Here is a 20,652-nt window from a genome sequence, read left to right as displayed (position 1 = left end):
TTTATTGATTACTATATACTTATATTTAAAACTAAAAAGATGATCGGGAGATGAAAGCGGCAAAGACTCTGCAGTGGCGGCGGACAAAGCTGACGAAACTTATTGAGGGGAGAGTGTGTCTCCTGGAGATGTACTCCCGTAATATCGATACTCGCGTGAGTTATCGAGTTTTGTTGATCACGAGAACTGAAAGGGGTTGCCACAAAGTACTCCCTCGCCGCGGGCCAAAAACCCAGACAATTATTATCCTGCAACACATTTAGCTCTGCCATTTCTGCTGTGCTTAAAGATATAAACATACATAAATGCAAGATATCGCATGTATACATACATACAACAATATAGACAATTTCATATAGGGTTTAATTGCTTTAGGCATTTGTGCCGAGGATTTGGACCATTGTTGTGGGTGTGTCACATCGCGAAAGTGTTGAATTTATCAAGCTTAGTCCGTTAAATGTTTGACAACAGCCTACATAATTAATAGCAACTCAAATGTTGCTTATGTCTGTCTAGCTACTAGACTTGTGTTTGAATCGTTTCGGAATGAAGTAGCACTTCACTCTTAAAAAAGTACTACAATTCTTTTTACAATATAAAATGCACATGTTTCGCTGAATTCGAATGAACTTTAAAGTAGTCGCTGCTTATCTAAAAATGAACAAAATTATTAAATCACAAAATTTGTATTTTAATGAAAGACTATTTCTTTCTTGTATGCATACAAGTTGAATTCTGATTTAAATAAGTCTAATTGATTCTGAATGAATTGCCAAAATATGCATTGCGAATGTTGTAATGTGCTTGCTATAAAAAAACTTATAAAACTTAATCTAAAATCTGGCATTGTTAGTCATAGCTTAGAGATAATGCGATTTATATGAAACATTGAAAATTGAGTGATATTTAAACACGTTTAAGTAAATAATCGGTAATGCAAAAAAAAATTGTACACATTTTTTTATATGCAAAAATTAGACATCTTACATGTTAGTTGTTTAAGTTTAAAAGTTATTAATTTAAAGCACAAAACTATTATATAATGTAATTCAAATTATCTATATTTTAAGAAAGTTCTTAAATGCAAAATTGGAAGATATTCTTGATTCAAGAACGAGGAACAACTTGAGTTTAAAATAATAAATAAAATGATCAGTGTTAACATCCGAGACGATGTCCGCCTGTCTGTTTGTCTTTCCGTCCGTATGAACCTAAGTCTAAAGTATAGAGATATAATTTTTTTTCGACAGCCCCTATTATTTTTGCACGTAGATTATGTTTGTTTTCGATTTTTGTCATCTCCACTTCTACTGCCGCAAATCGAAAAAAATCAATCAGCAAGCGTAATTTTGAAGATATATATTACTTATGTATAAGTTTTTATGTATCCTACAAAATGTATGTATCCTATAAAAATGGTTGAAGTTATTTAAGAAATACTTTTGTTTGGCAAATAACGCCCATTTAATTCGGGTTTTAGTGGCTTTGTGTGGTATCTGGCAAATTTGAATTGATAATCTGCTATATTTTTCACTCTATAGTATATTTTGAATATAATACTATATCAATATACCAAATATAGCCCTAAAGATATTTTTGTATTTTTCGGTATATTAATTTGATATATTTTTAGAATATGGTTATATTGAAAATGGGTAACGGGTGCTCAGAGTCAAGCACGCTCGAAATTATTACTTGTATTTCCTGATTTGATTACACGCTTCCGTATAATAAACATTTTTATTATACTCGCACTTTAAATTAAATTTTATTTAGTGAAAATACACGGAAAAACAATTCTACCGAAATGTCAAATGGCATATCCGGCAAATGGTCAACCATGACCATTGGAATATATTCCAATTATCGAAATGAAATGTCTCTCTCACCTCTTCCAAAATCGTTAAGTGAATGTTAGTCATTTGTTACCCTAAAGTTTTCTGATATTCCTTTAAGTCTATGAAACCCGTAGGATTTATTTCAAATTGTTGAACTACTGCTGTTATTTATTGATGCATGTCTCAATATGCTGCCAATAGAAATTGCGATTGCGATTTCTTTTCAGTTTGTGTCCCTTTGTCCTCTGGTCTCATCAATTCTACAGTTTACCTGCCTGAGATATGGCTTCTAACGTCAGCATCATTTGTATACGGTTTGGGCCTGATCCGTGCACAATTGGAAACTAGCCAATTATATTGTGCAAAATGGCGTTAATAATGCTTTGGACGAGTACGAGAACATTATTAGAGACCGGAGGAGGAAGGAATGCAGGAAGTAACAGTGGTGCTTGGTGCTCTAAAGTGCCACTTGCCCCATGTTAAGTGTAAGCAGCAGCAGCTGCTTCGTCATCGTCATCGTCATCATCATCGTTTTGAGTTTTCCTGTGCTGCTTGGCCCCGGCACAAATTTGCAAGTGTTTTGTTTATGTGCCTCGCGCATATCACACATCTCGTGTGAGAAGTCTCTTACATCCAGACTTTGTGCTGCAGCCCGTCGTTTGCATAATAATTTAACTCATTACATTTACGGAGCACTTGCCACAACTTGTGGCACTCAAACTAAATAAGCATAAGACACAACACAGCAAGACCCACGTTTCTATCTGCATCTTGTCCCAAAAAGAAAGATTTATGCTTGACATGCGGCAATTCAAAAGCCAGGATGGGGTCAAGTTGTGGTAGACCCCATTTGTAGCCTGCACTCAACTACTTAGAAAGTTTTTAAATGTTGTGGCATTTGCATTGTTGCATTGTTCATATTGCACATTTGTCTGCGTAGTTTCGCATCAATTAACCAAGTCAATCAATGGCTTCTTCTGCCTCGCTTCGATTGATAACTTGCCTCATAAGTGAAATTTATTTTAAATTGCCCTTCCGCAATGTGTGTGTACACGAACAACTCTTTGTTGTCGTTGCCCCACCGTGCGGCAACTTTGCGGCCTTCTAACGAGCCACATAAAATGTGCCACTTGCTACATCTCGTAGCCAAGTTGAAAGTGTTGCAGCCAAAAGTTTTTGGCCTCGTTGCTGTTGTCGTTTTGCTTTGTTGTTGCTTGGCTTTGGTTTACCAGCTTGCCCTGGGAAAATTCTGAGAATTGAGTGAGTTCTTTTTAATGATTTTAAAAGTATATCCGTATACTGATAAATATAAAACGATATTCAATAATCTTAATTGCCTGTTCAGAACTTCTACAACTATAAAAGTTAATACACGTTTATCAAAAGGAGTAGCTTTCATCTTTATGATACTTCACTCTCTTGCTTCTCTGCGAATGATTAATTGAAATTAGGAAAATAAGAATACTACTACAAGTCAAAAGACTTATTTCATTGATTTTAAATTTGAACAATCCAACACATTCTAAACTTTAAACAGATGATCTATAATTGCATATAAATGTGTATTTGTTATAGACAATGACTTTCAGTTAAAGACTTCGCCCAGTCGAAAGTATTTCAATTTGATTGTTAACGCAACAATGTCATTGTAGTTTTTCAACTTGATGCCAGTATTTTTCAGCTGCAGAGCGTCAGGGTCCAGGACCCAAAGACTGAGCTGCTTCACTCTGTACGCTTATTTAATAAATAGCTGTCTTCATCTTCAGTTGTTGCTGAGCTCATGTCCTGTTCCTGAGCTGTGCTGAGCTGAGCTAAGTTGTGCTGAACGGAGGAACGCATTTGCTGACGACCCGACGTCGTTCACTTGGACGTCATCTACTATTTTTATGTGCTTTACTTTTGCACTCATTCTATGTTTTTTTTTTTCCTCATTTTTTGAAGTGGACGCTTTTCTTATTCACGCTGCTCTTTAATCTCCGTGCATTCGTTCCCTTCTTCCTACCGTGCAGCACATTTCCTTTGGCTTTGCAGCTGCAGTTCTTGATGCAACAGCAATTCACTTAACTTACTCAAGTCGTTGTCGGCATAACTTCCGCTCTGTATTCCTTTTCTATTACAGAGCAAAAATAGAATTGTAAAACGCACCGAAAACAAGTAAGAACAAAAGCTCAACTACCAGATATCCTCTCGTCGTAACTAGTGGAAATATTTCAACTGAACAAGAGTAAATATGAAGATGCATAACAAGATTTAAGATCGAAGTTTCAAAGTTGAAATATTCTCCCTAACTATCAATTATGGGTCGATGTAGGGTATGCAACTTGAATCCTGTCTGCTGGATAGTGGAAAGATCCTACATGAAGAGCTCTGTGCTTAGTGTTTTAATGCCAATGCTTACACATTTGTTACAATTTCTTATATGTAAACATTTCGAAATCCCTCAGTTCGTGCATTTGTGCGTTTTATTTTCCCATTGGGAGACTCGATTGTGGGTCGAGAAACTGTTAACTGCCATAAGAGTGTTACGAGCCTTAGACTAGCATGAGGCTCACATGAATGTGCAAAAATATTTACACACAGCATTTGAGATACAACAACAACACCAAAGTGAATGAAGCTGCAAATCTGTGCCAATGATGTGAAAATGTGAGGGAAATTCAAGTGGAAAATAAACTCATTCAGACTGTCTCAACAGTTTTAAATACAACTTCATAATTTAATTAAATCTGTAAGATTCTTAATCATCAATAGAAAACAAGTAAAGCGAAAAAATTCCAAAATTTGTTGACAAGTGAACATTAAATTGTGTATCTTTAACATTTCTTCGAGTTTTTCAAGATTCAAATTATCTCAGAAAATCATGATTGACAGTTTGCTCACTGATAGTTTTTTAATAGCGTTAAATGTTTGTAACTGACTTGTTAATTTCTTGACAATTGATCGTTTAATGTATGAGAGAACGCGTTAGTGAAATTGGTTTAAATGATTCTTTCAGAGCTCAGTGACTAGACTGACTGACCGAGAATACAAATTGTCATATAGTTGCTAATTGATCTGATTTAAATGCGGCTTCCTCATCTCTCTCTCTCTCTCTCGATCTATATCTTCGTTTCTGTAAATAAATGGAAAGTCAAAAGAAAGTGACTGCATCGCTGAAAGGTGTGAGAATGCTTTTGACTCAGTTCTATACTAGATCTTGCCACGAGAAGAGTCTGCTGTCATGGGTACAACAATTTTTTACTTGTTGCTCATTGCATTAATCGGAAGGACTGGCTCTATTTTCCATGAAGATGATCATCTAAAACAATTGAGCAGATCTCTGATGTTCCCAGCAACATCGCCAACTCGCGTTCAGTTCATCGGCGGCATTGGCATTCCAGTGGAAGATTTGCATTTCGAGTCAGTCACATCGGGCTATGTCCTAAAGACGGAATACTTTTTACCCACCACTGCACAGGAGATAACCCGCGTGTATATGAAGCCTCAACCCATTACGGGCAGACATGATGAATCCAACTTTGGGTCAACATATCGTTGGATAATCTATCGCAGCATCGAAATGGTGCTAAGGAATATGAATCTACCGGGAAGACCGTGTCTTTTGAGAGTAATATGCGAACACGCCGCTCATCCTTTAACCCACGAAAGTGGATTACTTGGAGAGTTGCTTCACATCGTATTAACTCCTTCAAGCTCATCGGATTCTTATTCTCTGCATACCGATCGGGAGTATTTGACTGCAGAGCGATTCGGCAAGCGCGGTGGAAACTGCGTCTCTGCCTATGGCCAAAAGTGTTCGAAATCTCCAATTGACTTGGTTACCATGTTGATGTGATAGAAATCAGAATTAATCCCAATATTGTGATAGAAATAAAAGTGTCTTGCTTTCAATATTTCAAAACGTGTTTGCTGACAATTAAATAGATTATTTGACTGTGCTTTTATATATTATACTTTGTGTATTTTGAAGCTATCCCATTGTTGAATGCTGTGCTCTAAGTGCCTCGGCAGTGAATCGTTTGATCTACAAAATCACACTGTTAAAAAGTATCTTTTGTTGCAAGGTGTAAGTCCCATCAGCTATGCTAACAGAACGCTTCTTAAACTAGCTAAGCACTTTTATCGCTTAGTTCTCTGTCATATCTTCAATAGTGAGCATCTGTGATGCACTCATCAATTTTTGGTGGTGTTCTATTGGTCTTTCTTACACAGATCAATGGAACAATGATATATCCGGAACTGACGCCGACCCCATTGACGATTCTCTGTGCATTTGGCATACCTGTTGAAGATCTTGCCTTCGAGACTGTCATCTCTGGCTATGCACTTCGAATGCAATACTTTCTGCCTAACAACGCGTCGCAATCTCTTCCTGATCGGCGGCACAAAGGTGACATCAACTTAGGCTCCACGTATCGTTGGATCGTTTACCGTGGCATCGAAATGGTGCTCCAGCATTTGGGTGTACCAGGTCACGAATGTCTTTTGCGAGTAATCTGCGAACATGCTGCGATACCCTTAACCCATGAGAGTGGATTACTTGGAGAATTGCTTCACATTATCTTGACTCCGTCGACCTCAATGGATACGTTGGGAGTGGCGCCGGATCGTGTTTATCAGACAGCAGAACGTGTTGGCAGACGAGGAGGCAACTGTGATTTGCTCTATGCCAGAAAATGCCCAAGATCACCCATGAACTTGATAAGCATACTACTGAAAGTGAACAAATAATGAAAAAAACAGAGAAATAGAAAAGAAAATAATTTGATGGTCTTTCTTAAATGAGAACATTCTTGTATACATGCTGTTCATGAGTTGTCAATACCAAATAAATATAAGTGCAATCGCCTTTTCAATTTTACTCGTTATCACCAGGAATGTCGCTATTGCTGACATTCACAATATAATACTCAAATTGCAGCGTTTACGTTTTGCATGAACTATCTTCAGTTTATCTTGCTGTTGTTATTGACGCAAACATCACGTCGAGGTGAAGGTGTGATAATTATAAAGTTGATAAACATTTTAATTAGTTTTCGCACTCACTGTTACCTGATTCGCATGGCAAATCAGCATCAATTGTAATTACATATGATTTATTTTTCGGCACACACACTACGTATGCTTAATATATTGTACGTGTGTCAGTCTGAGTTTGTTGTCCTTGTGACTGTGACTGTGGCTGTGGCTGTCTATGACAGTTAATCATGTAGCTTAACGCACTTAAATTTAAATGACAAATGCAATTTATATGAATTATGTGCCAGCTACATGCGAATAATCGTGGCACCCGTAGCACAAATTTATTTCAATGTGCCTCACTCATTAGAGCATCCCGAGCACGTTCCACTCTCCGAAGCAGGCCCAAAACCTACTCGTAACTGGCTTAAATACTTTGGATGGCACGCAATCGGCTTGTTCATGCCCATGTACAAATTCAGAGCCCACAGAGCTGGAAAATAATTACACACATCGAATAAAACGCGACATGAAACAGAAACAGCAACAGAAACAGAGAGAGAAACAAAACAGAAACGAACAAAACCCTTCCAAGGCATTGATGGGGGCAGTTTCTGTCTTGGATGAGCTAAAGCTGGCCTGTTGGGCAAACTCAAATAGCCAGCTTTTGGCATTTCAATGCCGTTGACCAAATGAGTTTAATATTAATTAGCTGGCTGACAAAGCCAAGAATCCCCCTTGCAACGCAATGCGCATACGCTGTGTGACTTGAGGCCTTATTATACAGCAAATTAAAGCAAAATATATCGTAAAGGATTCATTTGTTCGCTCAAATATTTCATATATTTATTTTGAATGCCCTCAAAACATTTGCTACAACCTTTGTACTGTTCCGTTAACATAAAAATAACAATATATTAATTGAAATCAACCGGCTAGAGCAAAAGTTGTAGAGTTTTCGGGTTCAGGTTTAGGTTCGGGTTCGAGCTCCGGGTTTATGCTCAGCTACAACTTTATTTAAACCATCTGTGCTCGTTTGTCTTTAATTCAGACTTGCCCTGCGGCCACTCACAACAAGTGGGTAAACATATTTGCTAAATAATTTCTACCAAATGCAAATGTAATTTTCCCTCCTTTGTTCTCCATCTAAAAGTTTCGTTGCGTAAGGGGCATATTGTGAATACTCCAGGAGGAAAGTATATATTTTTTTGATTCAAATACGCTCACGTATACAATGATTCCATTATTTATGTGTGTCTTTTTTTGAGCGCACAAATTTTAGGCATCTTAGTTATCGTCTTGTTACTTTATCTTATATTTGCAAAATCCAGGGGGATTTTCGTCCTAGTGTTCGCTCAATTCACTTGCCTGGCACTGTTTAAGCCATATTTTGACTTCATGTCCTTAATATGGCAACTTTGCCAATGGCTCACTGAACACAAAATCCTTTAACGTTTAACAAATTTTTGGGCAACAATGTTTGTGCGAGTTCACGGCTAGGGAAGTCTGTCAAAGATTTGCAATTCTGTAGTGTGAAATTTATGGACAGACGTTAAGATAAACGTTGTGTCATTGATTAACGACCCCTTGTCGGACTTCTGACTACTACTTCGACTACAAGTGTGTGCGAGTATGTTGAGGTTTTGATTTTTGTTCCGTTTTTGGGGCATATGAAAACATTTTGAGTTGGAATGATTACGCCCAAAACTTAGCAGATAAAGTCCAGGGCAACGGAAGCTCACATAAATCAGTAAGTAAATGTGACTTCCTCTAGCTAGTTGCTTCAGTGTGGGACCAAAACTTTGTTGAACACTTAACGCGCAACAGGGACGTCAAGGACAACAGGACTACGCGAAGAGTCTAGTCCGAGTCCGAGTGTCCCTTGAGTGGACATTGCTGATGGTTCAACTACAACCACCTTAGAACAGGGAACTTCTCTCCAAAACTCGAGGCTGGAGAGAAGTTCCCTTCAGCTAAAGCTAAGGCTAAGTAACGGCAACCGTTTCAGGACCATGAGCCAAGAAGGATGGACGTAGATTGGCAACATTTGATGGTAAAAGTTACGTTCACATTTTTCTTTCGCGCACTTGTGTCACTTGTGAGTTTTTTGAACCTCAGCCAAGCGATAAGAGCGACAGATAAGGGTGCGAGTGCAACAAAAGAGTCAACCGAAAGAGGATGAGCAGGGAAACAGGCACAACTCAAACAGCACGTTGCAAGTTATTAAATTTTGTGGCTCAACCTTTAAAATTAAACTTTTAAGTCGACATTGACAAATCGACTACCGCAGTCATCTCCATCGCCACAGGATTTATTCAACCGCATACAATAAACACGAGTTTCTTGTTATGTTGCGATCTTAATTGTAAAAGATTAAATTAAAATATACAACCAATTGATGCTACTTATCAATTTACAGTATTTATTTTATAATTTTTGATTTCCACTTAGTTAAATGCAGTTCAATTCGTTCTAAAAAATAAAATTCTTAAATCAATCTCGTTTCTAAAATTCTTAAATCAATAAAAAATATATGTACATATGTGTGAACTAGCTTAATACTGATTTAATTGATTTTTGGCAATCACGATCGATTCTTAGATTAAGTTTAATCACTTCACAACTTATACAAATAAGAATAAATAAATTTCCACAAAATCGTCAGAAAAATTCTGTCTCTTTTTAAGTCTGATAGGTTAGTAAGTTAAGAATTTATTCCGGTTTACGTAGGTTTACGAGTAACTTTATTTAGGGATAGATCGAAAGGTCCTCTTTCGGCTAATTTTTGCATCATACTTCAATCAAATGTGGATTGAGAGTGAATAACTAACTAACTCATCTTGTGACATTTCTCGTACTAAGTCTGCTTAATTTTCGGGTAGTTTCTCCTGCATTGGTTCATCGTCACCTGGCAACAACGTCATCAATTTCCGTTTCCACAATCGAAACTCGTCGTTGTCGTTGCTAAGTTTTCAACCGTTCTCGGCAATTTGCATGCATGACAAGTTAACTCCCCATGCGCGTTTTCCTCCTGCTTTCCACACTTGCGGATCCGCAGCCCCATTGAGGCTCGCAGCCTGTTCGGTAATTGCGTTGCATTGATGTAATGACAAAATGTTACAACTCGAAACTGAGCGTTTGCCATTTACGCGGTGCGTTGACAAATTGGCTGTCGCTGTTGCTGTCGCTGCCGCAGTTGTTATTGTTGTCTGTGCAGTGGGTGTGTCTGCCAAAGTGGGCGCTCTACAGTTCATTCTCACATCTCTGTCCCGCTCTCTCGTTCTTTATCTCGCATCTGTGATTGCTTGTGTGCAAGTTCTCTGATTTATGTGGCGGTAAATAATTTACAATCAAGCGTTTTGACAGTGTGACAACACTGAAGACGTATTTCTAGTCATCTCAGCCGTACCTAAATTATGGATATGCTCACAGATTACACAAACCACTAGCCACAAAGTTAACAGCGAGTTTATAAGGCTTATAGACTTTGGGTTTATGTAAAATATGCAATGACTCCATAAATCCGATGAAAGCCCTACATCAACTTGACGAAATTTAAATGGGCCACAAGTTTGATACGAACTTACTTTATTAAGTCTTGTTATTTTATATTCAGCAGCGTCTAAATTGAATTGATTTAAGAATAATACAAATATCAAAGTTGTCATTTAAACCAAATGTTGGAAGTCATCCCAAGTAGTTAATTAAAAGATTCACATGTATACTCCAAAAGATCTGTGATCTTTTTTCTTTCATGTTTTCTTTATTGTGTTTCTTTCTTGTTTAGTTTTGTTTTATAGATATTCTCAATTTAATAATCTATTCATGTTATCGATAAACTTTTTGTTTGGCTATTACAGCATGCCATTCATTTGTATTGTCTGCACAGACTTTATTACAATTAAGTATGATGCAAACCCATTTTTCTAGTTGCGACATTTCGTGATGGCGAAAGTGGCGTATGAGCAATATTAATTATTCAATGAACCGCATATCGAGAGTAATACAGATACGATACAAACAAAAGGGAGAAAGCAACTAGGTTCGACTTTGGAATACCTGTTACATGTTCATAAGAAATAACAAAAGATCAATTTCAATTATTAGAAAGCAATATTTAAATATATTCGGCATGTAAAGCGACAACAGATTTATATCCATTCTTAAAAATTTTTAAATTTTATTTTTGTTCAACAGAGGCTGTGATGTTATTTATTAAATGGCGCCGCTGTATAGAAATACCTATGTAACCAATTGGTATTCGGTATAAAAAGAGGAAAGTGCCGAGTCCTTATATGCAGCCAGCCTGGTGTCTTGAATTTAAAGTTGAATTCTGAATTCTGGAGACAAACACGCGACTCGGCAATAAACGTGCAATTTTCACAAAATTACAAAAATGTGAGCAAACATTTTATTTGTGCTTTTAACTTTGTTGCTGGTTGCCAGTTAGCAGTTGCCGGTTGTCTTCAGTGAGTTTGCCTGTGCTTGTGGAAGAGAAATGGCATAAATCTTTGGCAATTCGTACAGCCAGCTGGCTTGCTGTTCTTTTATTTTCATTTCATTTCACCAGCTTCAACTTCCCTTTTGACTTTTTTTCACTTCTTCTCTTCTTTTGGTGCGTGTTGCAGTGACAAGAATTTGAATAATTCGCCAAATGTGCCAAGTTGAAATGTTAAAATTGCCAACGACTTTGGCCTTCCCTCAAAGCAGTTGGTTGCCTACAGTCGATGGTCGCAAGTCGACAGTCGGCATTGAGACAGACACTGTTGTCGGATGTTGGCAAGCGCCTGGCTGTTTCCGGTTTCGTAAAACTCAACTTGCGTCTGCCAAATGATTGCAAATGAATGGGCACAGAATGGTACTCTCGGGTCTGCTCTTTTTTCTCCTTATTCTCCTCTTGTCGCTTAGCTTAATGCATCGTTAAATTTATAGTCGCAACACAAAAATTATTTAATACAATTTTCGCTAATGTGTCGCAGCTATAAAAGACAAACATAAACAAAAGTCGGTCTCATTAGGAAAAAGAAACGAATTGTGAACTCACTTTGGCCAATTAATTTTAAAGAAACATGCTGATGTCAGGTTCATACTTGAATCATTGTTATTGTCATATTCATTTGGATTCTTTTTCCCCAGCTTTTGATGATGCCTTGAGAATTTTTCAATAAACGAACCATGCACAAATATGTCAGCATGCTCATCCTTCTCACCGCCCTCATCGTTTCCTTCATTGTCGTCGTCAACAGTTGTTGCTCTGCTATCGAGAGAATTAATAAGCAAAAGCAGCAACTACAAAAATGACAGCAACTGCTGCAGTAGGACAACGCCAGTAAAAGGGCAACAATCAAGCTCCAGCTGCTGTTGTGGGCGTCTAGAGGGGCGTGGCTGTTGCGTGACTCTTTTCAGCATAGCCTCAGAAGTTGCATGCCTTGGCGCATTTTAAAATGTTGAGGCATTTTATGCGTGGCATACTTTTAGGAGCACAACTATTCAGCACATGAAAGAAAGTGCCAACGAGGAGACGAGCACTCGGTTGGCACATCTTAGTGGGGTAGGGAATGAAGGTGCATATTTGCGGAGGAGCAATTAGTTGATGTCATAAAAGACACGAATAAACGGTTGATTGGATAATACTTTTATCACTACAGACACGAAGGAATTCAATAAATGTTTGTGACTTAAATTGCGAATACATATATGTGGACATTGAAGTTAAATATAGCATTAGTGTGTTAAGTTCAAATTAATTTAATTTACCATTTATTAAAGCCTTGAATAAATATTCGAATTAATAATCTTTTTAATAGCTGACATCTCACTGTAAATTTACTGCATTCGTTACAAAGCAAATCTGCAATACGGCTCTTTTAAATGGACACCCCTTTTAATTGTACGCTTTCCCCATGAAAATAATTTTAATTAGTGTTTCGAATCTCTTGAAAGGACATGCTCTGGTCTGACTGTGTGCAATATTATAATAAAAAATCGCGAGTTCCTTCTAAATTTACAGTTTAGAAAATGCTAATATATCTCCCGGCACTTGGAACCCCAGAAGAAGATAATCTGCGCATGTTCGGGTTTGTTCATTCATGCCAAATAGAATGTGAGGCATGCATTTCTTTTTCTCCCTAGACTCAGGTAGTCAGATAGAGTGGAGTTCTGTCTCCTCCTAAGTTGGCATCTCAGTTCCAACAAAATACAGACCAACACTATAATTCTAGATGGATTTTAGGTGTTGTAGAGCTGTGCCCTTCGAACATAGGCATTAGGCTTTTAATTTATTGATTGATACAAAAATATCGAAAATCAAGTATGAAGAACTACAAAGGAGGTGTGGTAATATTCTAAAACTATACCAAACTGATGAACCGAAATAATATAAAATACATCGACGGCTATATTTGACATAAAATCTCTAAAATGATTTCTTTAATACATTCTATAATTATTTAAATTTTTTCTGCAACCAATTTTTAAGGAATCATAAATCCCGTAGTCATTTATGAATAAGTAGTGACGCTCTCGCTTTAAATTAACGCTATTTGATTTTTATACCCGCTACCCATAGGGTAGAAGGGTTTTATAAATTTGTGCCGGCAGGAAATGTTTGAAACAGGTAGAATGAGGCATCCCCGATCCCATTTGTCTGACAAACTGGTATAATGTGCCGTTTATGGTATATTTTAAATATGGTACTATCGATATACCAAATATTATATATAATTTGGTATATTTATAGTATGTTTGTAGTAATTTTGGTATAAATTTACAAATACTACCATAATATTTTGCTTTCATTCAAAATGGGTAGCAGGTATCTCACAGTCAAGCTTTCTTACTTGTTTCGATTTCAAGACAAATAACAAGTGCTGTCAGATAAATTTGAAGGCACGCAGATGGACATCGCTATATTAGAATTCGATTCTCAGGGGATTTTGATCATTTATGTTTATCAAATAATATTAAATGGCTAATAGAGATGGAGAACTATTGATAGTGAGCGTCATCGATATGCGACGATAGTCAATTTTTGAAAGTGTTGATAGCGTCATTGATTGTTCTCCACCTCTAGAGCAAGCATTAAAAGTGGTTGTTGATAACAAAGCTGATCCTGAAAAAAGTAGTGCGCTGCACTCAAACTAAGTGGCTGCGATATTTATCGTTTCTCTATTTTAAATCAAAACGGTTAGGAAACTTGTCACTGCAACATCGAGTTCAAAATTAAAAAGGTAAATAAAGTCTTCTTATGCGTGAAACAAAGAAGAATCCTATAAAAAAGCAGAAACTTTCAAACCTTTTTTTGTGAAATAAAAACAATTAAAACTGGCGACAAATTGATGACAAAAATTGAAGATTTATTTTAAATCCATTGACATGCTTTACTCAGGTCAACTTCACATCGGACACTTTTAAATTAAATTAAGCGGGCTTAACGTCATCAGCTCTTGAAAATTAATTGCATTCCACCTAACAACAATATTTCCTTTGAGGTAACATAAACACAGTAAAGTCACCTTACCACTACCTGGAATACTCATATGTAAGTACTCCGATTTCCAAACTTGACCCAACAACAAGCCACTAAACGAAATCAATTTGCTGGCACAAATATTTGGACCATAATAAGGACCCCAAAATGGTCTAATTATGCGTGGTCATATGCGGGTCAGCAGTTGCCCAATTCCAAATGCAAAGCTTTATGGGTCACAAACTGACCCTTACAAAAGGGTGCGCACGTGTGCAAGTGTTTGTATCTGTTCTAAATGGTTACGTGTGTGCGCTGGGCGATGTGTGAGTGAATGTAAATGAGCAAAACAAAGCAGAAACAAGCTAATCGACAGTTGTGTTTTTGCTCTTCTTCATGCACCTCTACTGGGCTCATGCATATGGAAATAACTGGACATTTTTTTGCTGACACCCATTATACTAAGCCAACAGTGTCAGAGTTAAGTCATTTAAATGTGACAGCTGACTAGCAAAGCCAGAAGTATAAACGAGTGTTGTGGGAATATCGACTAACAACCAGTTACAAATGTCATTAGAATATTCTATATTTCCTTGGTCAAGATGGTGAATAATGAACGCTTAATTTAGTTTTAAAATATGAAGAAAAATGATATATACATATGTAAATGTCCAAAACAATAAATTATATTGTTATGTGTTATACATGTTCATTGAATTACAAAACGATGTGCCTCCTTAAAAAACAAAAGAGCTAAAAATAGCTAAGACCTTTACTAGTCCATCTCAAAAGCGCCGGAAGAACACAAAGCGTTGTTCAAGTTTAGAAATCCATTTGATATTAAATGACCTGGAAATAAAGGAATAATACTACGATTAAAAGCACATCACACACAAAAAAAGCAAGCAACCCATTTGAATTTGCTTAATCCTTAAGGGCAGACAAAAGGTTTTCACAGTTGGAAACAGGCAAACACGCGCATCCTTTCACACAGGTTTCAACTAGAAGGACCCCTTTCACGTGGAGCACTTCAAGCGCTTGGGGAAACGGAGGGCGATTTGACTGGGACATGGCTTGGTCATGCCGTGTTTAATTGAGTTTGAAATAGGTGCCACTTTTTTGGCCTCTCTGTTAAACTGGGTATACGACGACGCATGAAATTGGCTTAGTTTTAAGTGTTGTCCATGTGTCCGTGTGTGTGTGTGTGTGTGGTTGTATGTGTAATTGCATTAGTATTAGCTGGGTTTCCTACTTCAGTGTACGCACCTTTTACGAAAAGTTAATTAAGTTAATCTGCAGAGCTTGGCTTCTTCCCGAATTTGTTATGTGAATTTCGAAATTAATCCGATTCAATGATTATATACAAAAATTGTGTTTTATTTTGGACCCGAACATGCTTCTGGGGAGCGTACATATTCGTACTTGTGCTTAAAATTCTATATAACATTTTTTAGCTGTAGCAGTAAGAATTGATATTCTTTTAGCCCTTCGCCGTCATATTGTAATATTCCAATTTATGTGCGCACTTCCTGAAATCCTTTCGGCAAATTCATTTATTTCAATTGTTGTTGATGCTTTGGTATATCTCGACAACGAGCCGAAAAGAGACAGAAAAAGCATAGTCTAGTGTACAGCGTAATAAGCCGTTTTTATGCAGTTCGCATTGTGCGACCGGCGTTTTTATTGTTTCCGGCCGCATTTGAATCGTCAGGGGCCACGGCCATAATGACAGTGGGTAAACTTGATGCGGAAAGCGATTACTATATAAAATGCGATATGCAATCTAGAAATACCACACAGTAAGCAATAGTGAGCTAATATATTCGACTTACGAATGTTAATAAGATATGATACGTCCCATATTTTTTTGAATTTTCAAGTCAAAGAAATACATTAGTATTTAATACCAGATTTAATACAATAAAATAAAAATAAAAACTATGTTTGGTGTAACCAAAAAAGTTTCATTAATAAATTATATTCTGAAGCAATAAGCAACTGCCTACTATTTTTGCAATATCTAATTGTTGCCTAAAAGGTTTTTTTTATATTAAATTTTTAAGAATCAAAAGCAATATTATCCTATGTACCAAAATTCGAGATTTTTTTTGGTAACAAAAAATTACCCAAGCAGATAAAATACTAATCGTTCATAAAATGTAATAGATAAATATGAAAAACAGAAAAATATTTCTGAATTAAAATATTCTACATACAAAACTTTAATTCTTGAATATTGTGCAAGCAAAGGTCGATATAAAGTTCTGTTAATTTGAAATTATAATTAATTGTATATTATTTTTTAATTAAGCCCACAATGTGTAATTTACGAGATATCACTATTGTTCGTCCCACTGTGCGTGTCTATCAGACACTCCCTCGTTCAGGGCACAACTACAGGTTCACTCTATGTGGCGTCAATAGGCGTGTCGGCTAGGGGAGCGGATGCGGGTGCGGGTACGGAAAAGGGTACGGGTATTTGCGGACTTTCAAACAGCGTAAACTTTTGTCTACATTCATTTTTATTTTATAACCCCCCCCCAATACCGAATAAAATAAAGCAAAACAATGCAAAGTCAAAACGAAAGTTTTTCAACTTTTTGCATTGTGCGCTACATTTTGCTGCCTTTTTGGGTGCTCGTGATACTGTTTAGCATTTCAATGGCATCGTTTCGAGGCCTGTCTGTTGACTTATTTTTATGAGTGTGTCTGTCGATGGGCGGTAAGTAGGTTGCGCCTTCTTCTTCTCCTTTAATAAGTATGTCTATCCGCCAGGACAGCTGGCGTTCAAATTACTTACAAAGTACTTATTTGCCTATTTTAAAAGTCATTCCTATAAATGGCAACAACAATCCGAACAGCAACAACAAGTAAAGCTTAAAGCTGACAATGATGTCAGAGATAAGAGCAGGCAACGTTTGGCGGCAAATACATAAAAGTGTAAGATTCCTCGAAGAATGGTAATAAAATTAGTAAAAAAAAATGCAGCTGTCTAAACAACTACCTGATAAACATAATTTTAGACGGAGATAGATGTTGCCTGAAGCAGGACGCAGTAAGCATCCCTTTTCAAATAATCTCAGCCATCCCTAATTGAACCACTCTGAAAATGTGGACATAACAATTTGCATAAAATGGTGCAATGGCCATTTCCACGTGATTTTCCTTTCCCAAAAATCCTTTCACTTCGCATTACTTATTCAATATTATTGGTTTTATATTTTTCATAATTTCCACCCATCTGGTAGCGTTAAAGCTCGTTTCTTTCTTTTCGAGCTATTTTGCATTTAAATACAACAAACTCATTTGACTTTAATTTAAAGACTTTAAAGACCTCATGGTACTTATACATGTATCATAGAAGTAAACAAGAGTTTCACAATTTGGAAAATAAATTTAATTTATTTTGTGAAAGTGAACAACAGTTTTATAATTTGCGAAATAAATTTAATTTATTTTTGTACTCGGGTATTATAACTTTATGCTATGCTCTAGAAATGTATGCAACAGGAAGAAAGAGTCATCTTCCAACCCCATAAAGTATATATTGGTTGCCAATCTGGTATATATTGACATGTTTAGTATTATATATTTCGAATGTAGTACTTCATTGATATACCAAATATTGCTTTTCGCACATTTTAGTACATTATTTGGTATATTTTAAAAATGATACCGTACTCTTTTGCTTTCATTCAAAATGGGAAGCGGGTATCTCGCAAACCAGCACACTCGACTTTGGCTTTTGCTTCCTTTTGTGGCTAAACAATTATCGAAACCCTTAACTAGCTAAGATACTTTTACCCTCTTTAGAGCTTATCGAGTCTTCAGAAATCAACGACTAGATTTAGTTTATTTCTTTGTGCAAAATGGTTTTTCACTGAAACTTAACTTGGCATAAAGCCTTTATCACTGATTTAGCTGTTCAACCATATGGCCAATGCCAAAAATTATTTTGGCAAACTTAGATCTGAAAAACTGTTCATCAAGAAATAAATTGTTCGCCACCATTTATGCCTTCTCCTCTAGTTGAAGCGTGATAAGTGCAAATCAAATGAAACTTTTTGAAGCGAGAGTTCTTTTCAGTTAAAAGCGAAGTAGTTATGCCATAAATAACCGACTGAAAAGCGAATGGCGCTGTCATCGATACGAACACGAGTAACCAGTAACATCACCCTCGAGATATAGGAGCTGCAAATTTCAACAAAGGCTGACCGCAAAAAACTTGAATGCGACAATTAATTTCAGTGAATTATGACCACACAGACGCTAAATGGGGCTAATGTGATGTCCGCCATTGGCAGAAAACAGACAACATGAACAGCTGTCAGTCCAGACGCAATCGCACACACATACGAAGTTAGGGCATTGCGTTATGCGAAAATGTCCGAAATGCGGTTAGAAAGTTGTTGGCCAACTGCGTTATGGCCTAATGCAGTGTAATGTAACCGCAGCACAACGAGCACCATTCCACTGCGTGTCATTTGCCATTGGTATGAATGTGACAAATTTATTTAGAAATAGCTTAAGCGCTGTGGCGTATACGTGATATTTGCATTGCCCCTTTAAACACACGGCACAGTTATGGCGAGCCATGAACCATCATATCTAAGGCCAACTGTCGCCACGTTTGCTCTGACATTGCCCATTATTTATGGCCAAACAATTGAGGCAACCCTTGGCTCAAACTATTGTTCGATGCGCGGAAAATAAAGCCAACCAAAGCGACAACAAAATCATGTTCGACTAGCAGATACCTTGGACGTAGCTAGTTCCACTTACTTTAGTTTTCGGATGGATCTTTTTCTCAACTGTTTGAGATACTTTGGATTGAATGTTATAAAATCTTTCCCCTTGACGAAACTTAATAATTTTGGCTATTACATTTGAATTGGAATAAGGAAAATACACCATACCGACATATTCAATTGATAAAGGGTATAAAAAAGATCCGAACGCAGACACATACACTCATACACAAAAAAGCAAATGACAAAAACCTAACAAAATGGCAGCAAAACATCGCGGAAGTCGCGAGAACGAAAAATGCTCGTAAAGTACAATGAACCGCAAGAGTTGCATTCGGATGTGTATGTGTATGCATCCGTGTGTGCTTGTGTGTGTGCGTAAGTGTATGCCTATATGTGTGCGAGAGTGTGTGTGTTTTTGAAGTTGAGTGGATTTCAGTGAAAGAAATGCCGGAGAGAATAGCGCTGGCAAAAAGCAAAGGAGCATTGTTATTGTTTTGCAACATTTGGCATCATTTATTTTGTGGTCCAAACAAAGCGTTAAGTCGGCTGAAATACAATGCTGAAGAGAATAGATGAAACATACAGCCACAGACGACAACGTCTGTGAATACTTCAAATTGGGGATGCACAGCTGTTGTCACTGATGGTGCAGGAGATTCGTTCTAGTAGCGAGTTTTTGAATTTTTTGATAACTTTGGGCAATACTTTGATGTGGTCTGAAACTAAATAGCGAAAACACTCTTAAGGCACAATTTGGCTAATAATTAAATAATTACTAATAAGTTTAAACACTTTAATGTAGTAGTATCATGTGGTCATTATGATACTCCTTATAGTCTAAATAGACAGAACAAGTAAAAAGCTAAAGTCGAGTGTGCTCGACAGTGAAATATCCGCTACTCATTCTGAATAAGAGTAAAACTGTGGGGTCTTATTATAATTATATATTAAATTGTATGTCGAAATATTACTACATTCAAAATATATCAGATTGTCACACAAAGCAGCTAAATCCCGTAATTAGTAGGTGTTTTTCCAATACAAAAATAATTCTTAAATGAATTTCTAAATTTATATGATCGCTATTGATCGCGACTCTAGCTCTATAAATTAGACTGGTTATTCGATTTTTCCCAATTTATGGTGGTGTGGTAAAATTTTGAAATAAACCTGATCCGTATACAAACATAACAAAAGCTGCCGAAAAAAAGTTATAGCTCTATCTCTTATAGTCTCTGAAATCTAGCGTTTCATTCGGACAGACGGCCAGATATATCGTTGCATCTGTTGACGTTGATCAGGAATATATATTAGAATATATATATATGGAAAGCTATAATCCCTTCTATCCTATGGATAGCGAGAATAAAAATATAAATAAAACTGAAAAGTTCTGATTAACTAAACATGCATGTAGTTAAACAAAGAGCATTAAAGTTTAACAAATTTGTAAACACTGAACAATGTTAATATGTTGCAACGTAAACACTTAAAGAGCTGTGAAATTGGTGAAAAAATAAATACAATATTTATTTTGATTGCTACCAATTGTATGCAAATTGTGCTTTTAAACTTTTTTAAATACTCATTATATTGTTTGTTCTTGTCATTGGCGACCTTTTGTTGCTCCAAGAGATTT

General features: G+C 36.7%; 2 protein-coding genes and 1 long non-coding RNA gene across 6 annotated transcripts; 2 read left to right on the top strand and 1 right to left on the bottom strand.

The window, feature by feature from the left end:
* Positions 1 to 5,036: 5,036 nt before the first annotated feature.
* Positions 5,037 to 5,734, top strand: LOC132786506 (uncharacterized). The gene has a single exon (XM_060793048.1). The coding sequence runs from the start codon at positions 5,059 to 5,061 to the stop codon at positions 5,671 to 5,673; it is 615 nt and encodes a 204-aa protein (XP_060649031.1). The 5' UTR covers positions 5,037 to 5,058; the 3' UTR covers positions 5,674 to 5,734.
* Positions 5,735 to 6,062: 328 nt separating this feature from the next.
* On the top strand, positions 6,063 to 6,569 carry LOC132783878 (uncharacterized). The gene has a single exon (XM_060789185.1). It carries the CDS (start codon positions 6,063 to 6,065, stop codon positions 6,567 to 6,569), a length of 507 nt encoding a protein of 168 aa, XP_060645168.1.
* Positions 6,570 to 14,909: 8,340 nt separating this feature from the next.
* Positions 14,910 to 16,246, bottom strand: LOC132785555 (uncharacterized). 4 transcript variants are annotated; one of them, XR_009632332.1, is made up of 4 exons: positions 16,095 to 16,246; positions 15,529 to 16,045; positions 15,173 to 15,398; positions 14,910 to 15,111 (listed from the first exon to the last, which is right to left on the bottom strand). It is a non-coding gene; the product is annotated as an uncharacterized LOC132785555 (long non-coding RNA). The 4 variants fall into 4 exon arrangements; XR_009632331.1 differs by having other exon boundaries at positions 14,911 to 15,111; positions 15,529 to 16,002; positions 16,095 to 16,245; XR_009632329.1 differs by having other exon boundaries at positions 14,915 to 15,111; positions 15,529 to 16,022; positions 16,095 to 16,243.
* Between the last annotated feature and the right edge of the window lie 4,406 nt (positions 16,247 to 20,652).

The sequence above is a fragment of the Drosophila nasuta genome, chromosome 2R (assembly GCF_023558535.2).
Source record: "Drosophila nasuta strain 15112-1781.00 chromosome 2R, ASM2355853v1, whole genome shotgun sequence".
NCBI classification, from domain to species: domain Eukaryota; kingdom Metazoa; phylum Arthropoda; class Insecta; order Diptera; family Drosophilidae; genus Drosophila; species Drosophila nasuta.
Note: the sequence above shows the minus strand (reverse complement) of the source record. Positions and strands in the feature narration are given on the sequence as shown.

What these genes read in the sequence shown, in the direction of transcription:
- LOC132786506 (XM_060793048.1), top strand. Translation starts at nt 5,059, where the DNA reads ATGGGTACAACAATTTTTTACTTGTTGCTCATTGCATTAATCGGAAGG.
- LOC132783878 (XM_060789185.1), top strand. Translation starts at nt 6,063, where the DNA reads ATGATATATCCGGAACTGACGCCGACCCCATTGACGATTCTCTGTGCA.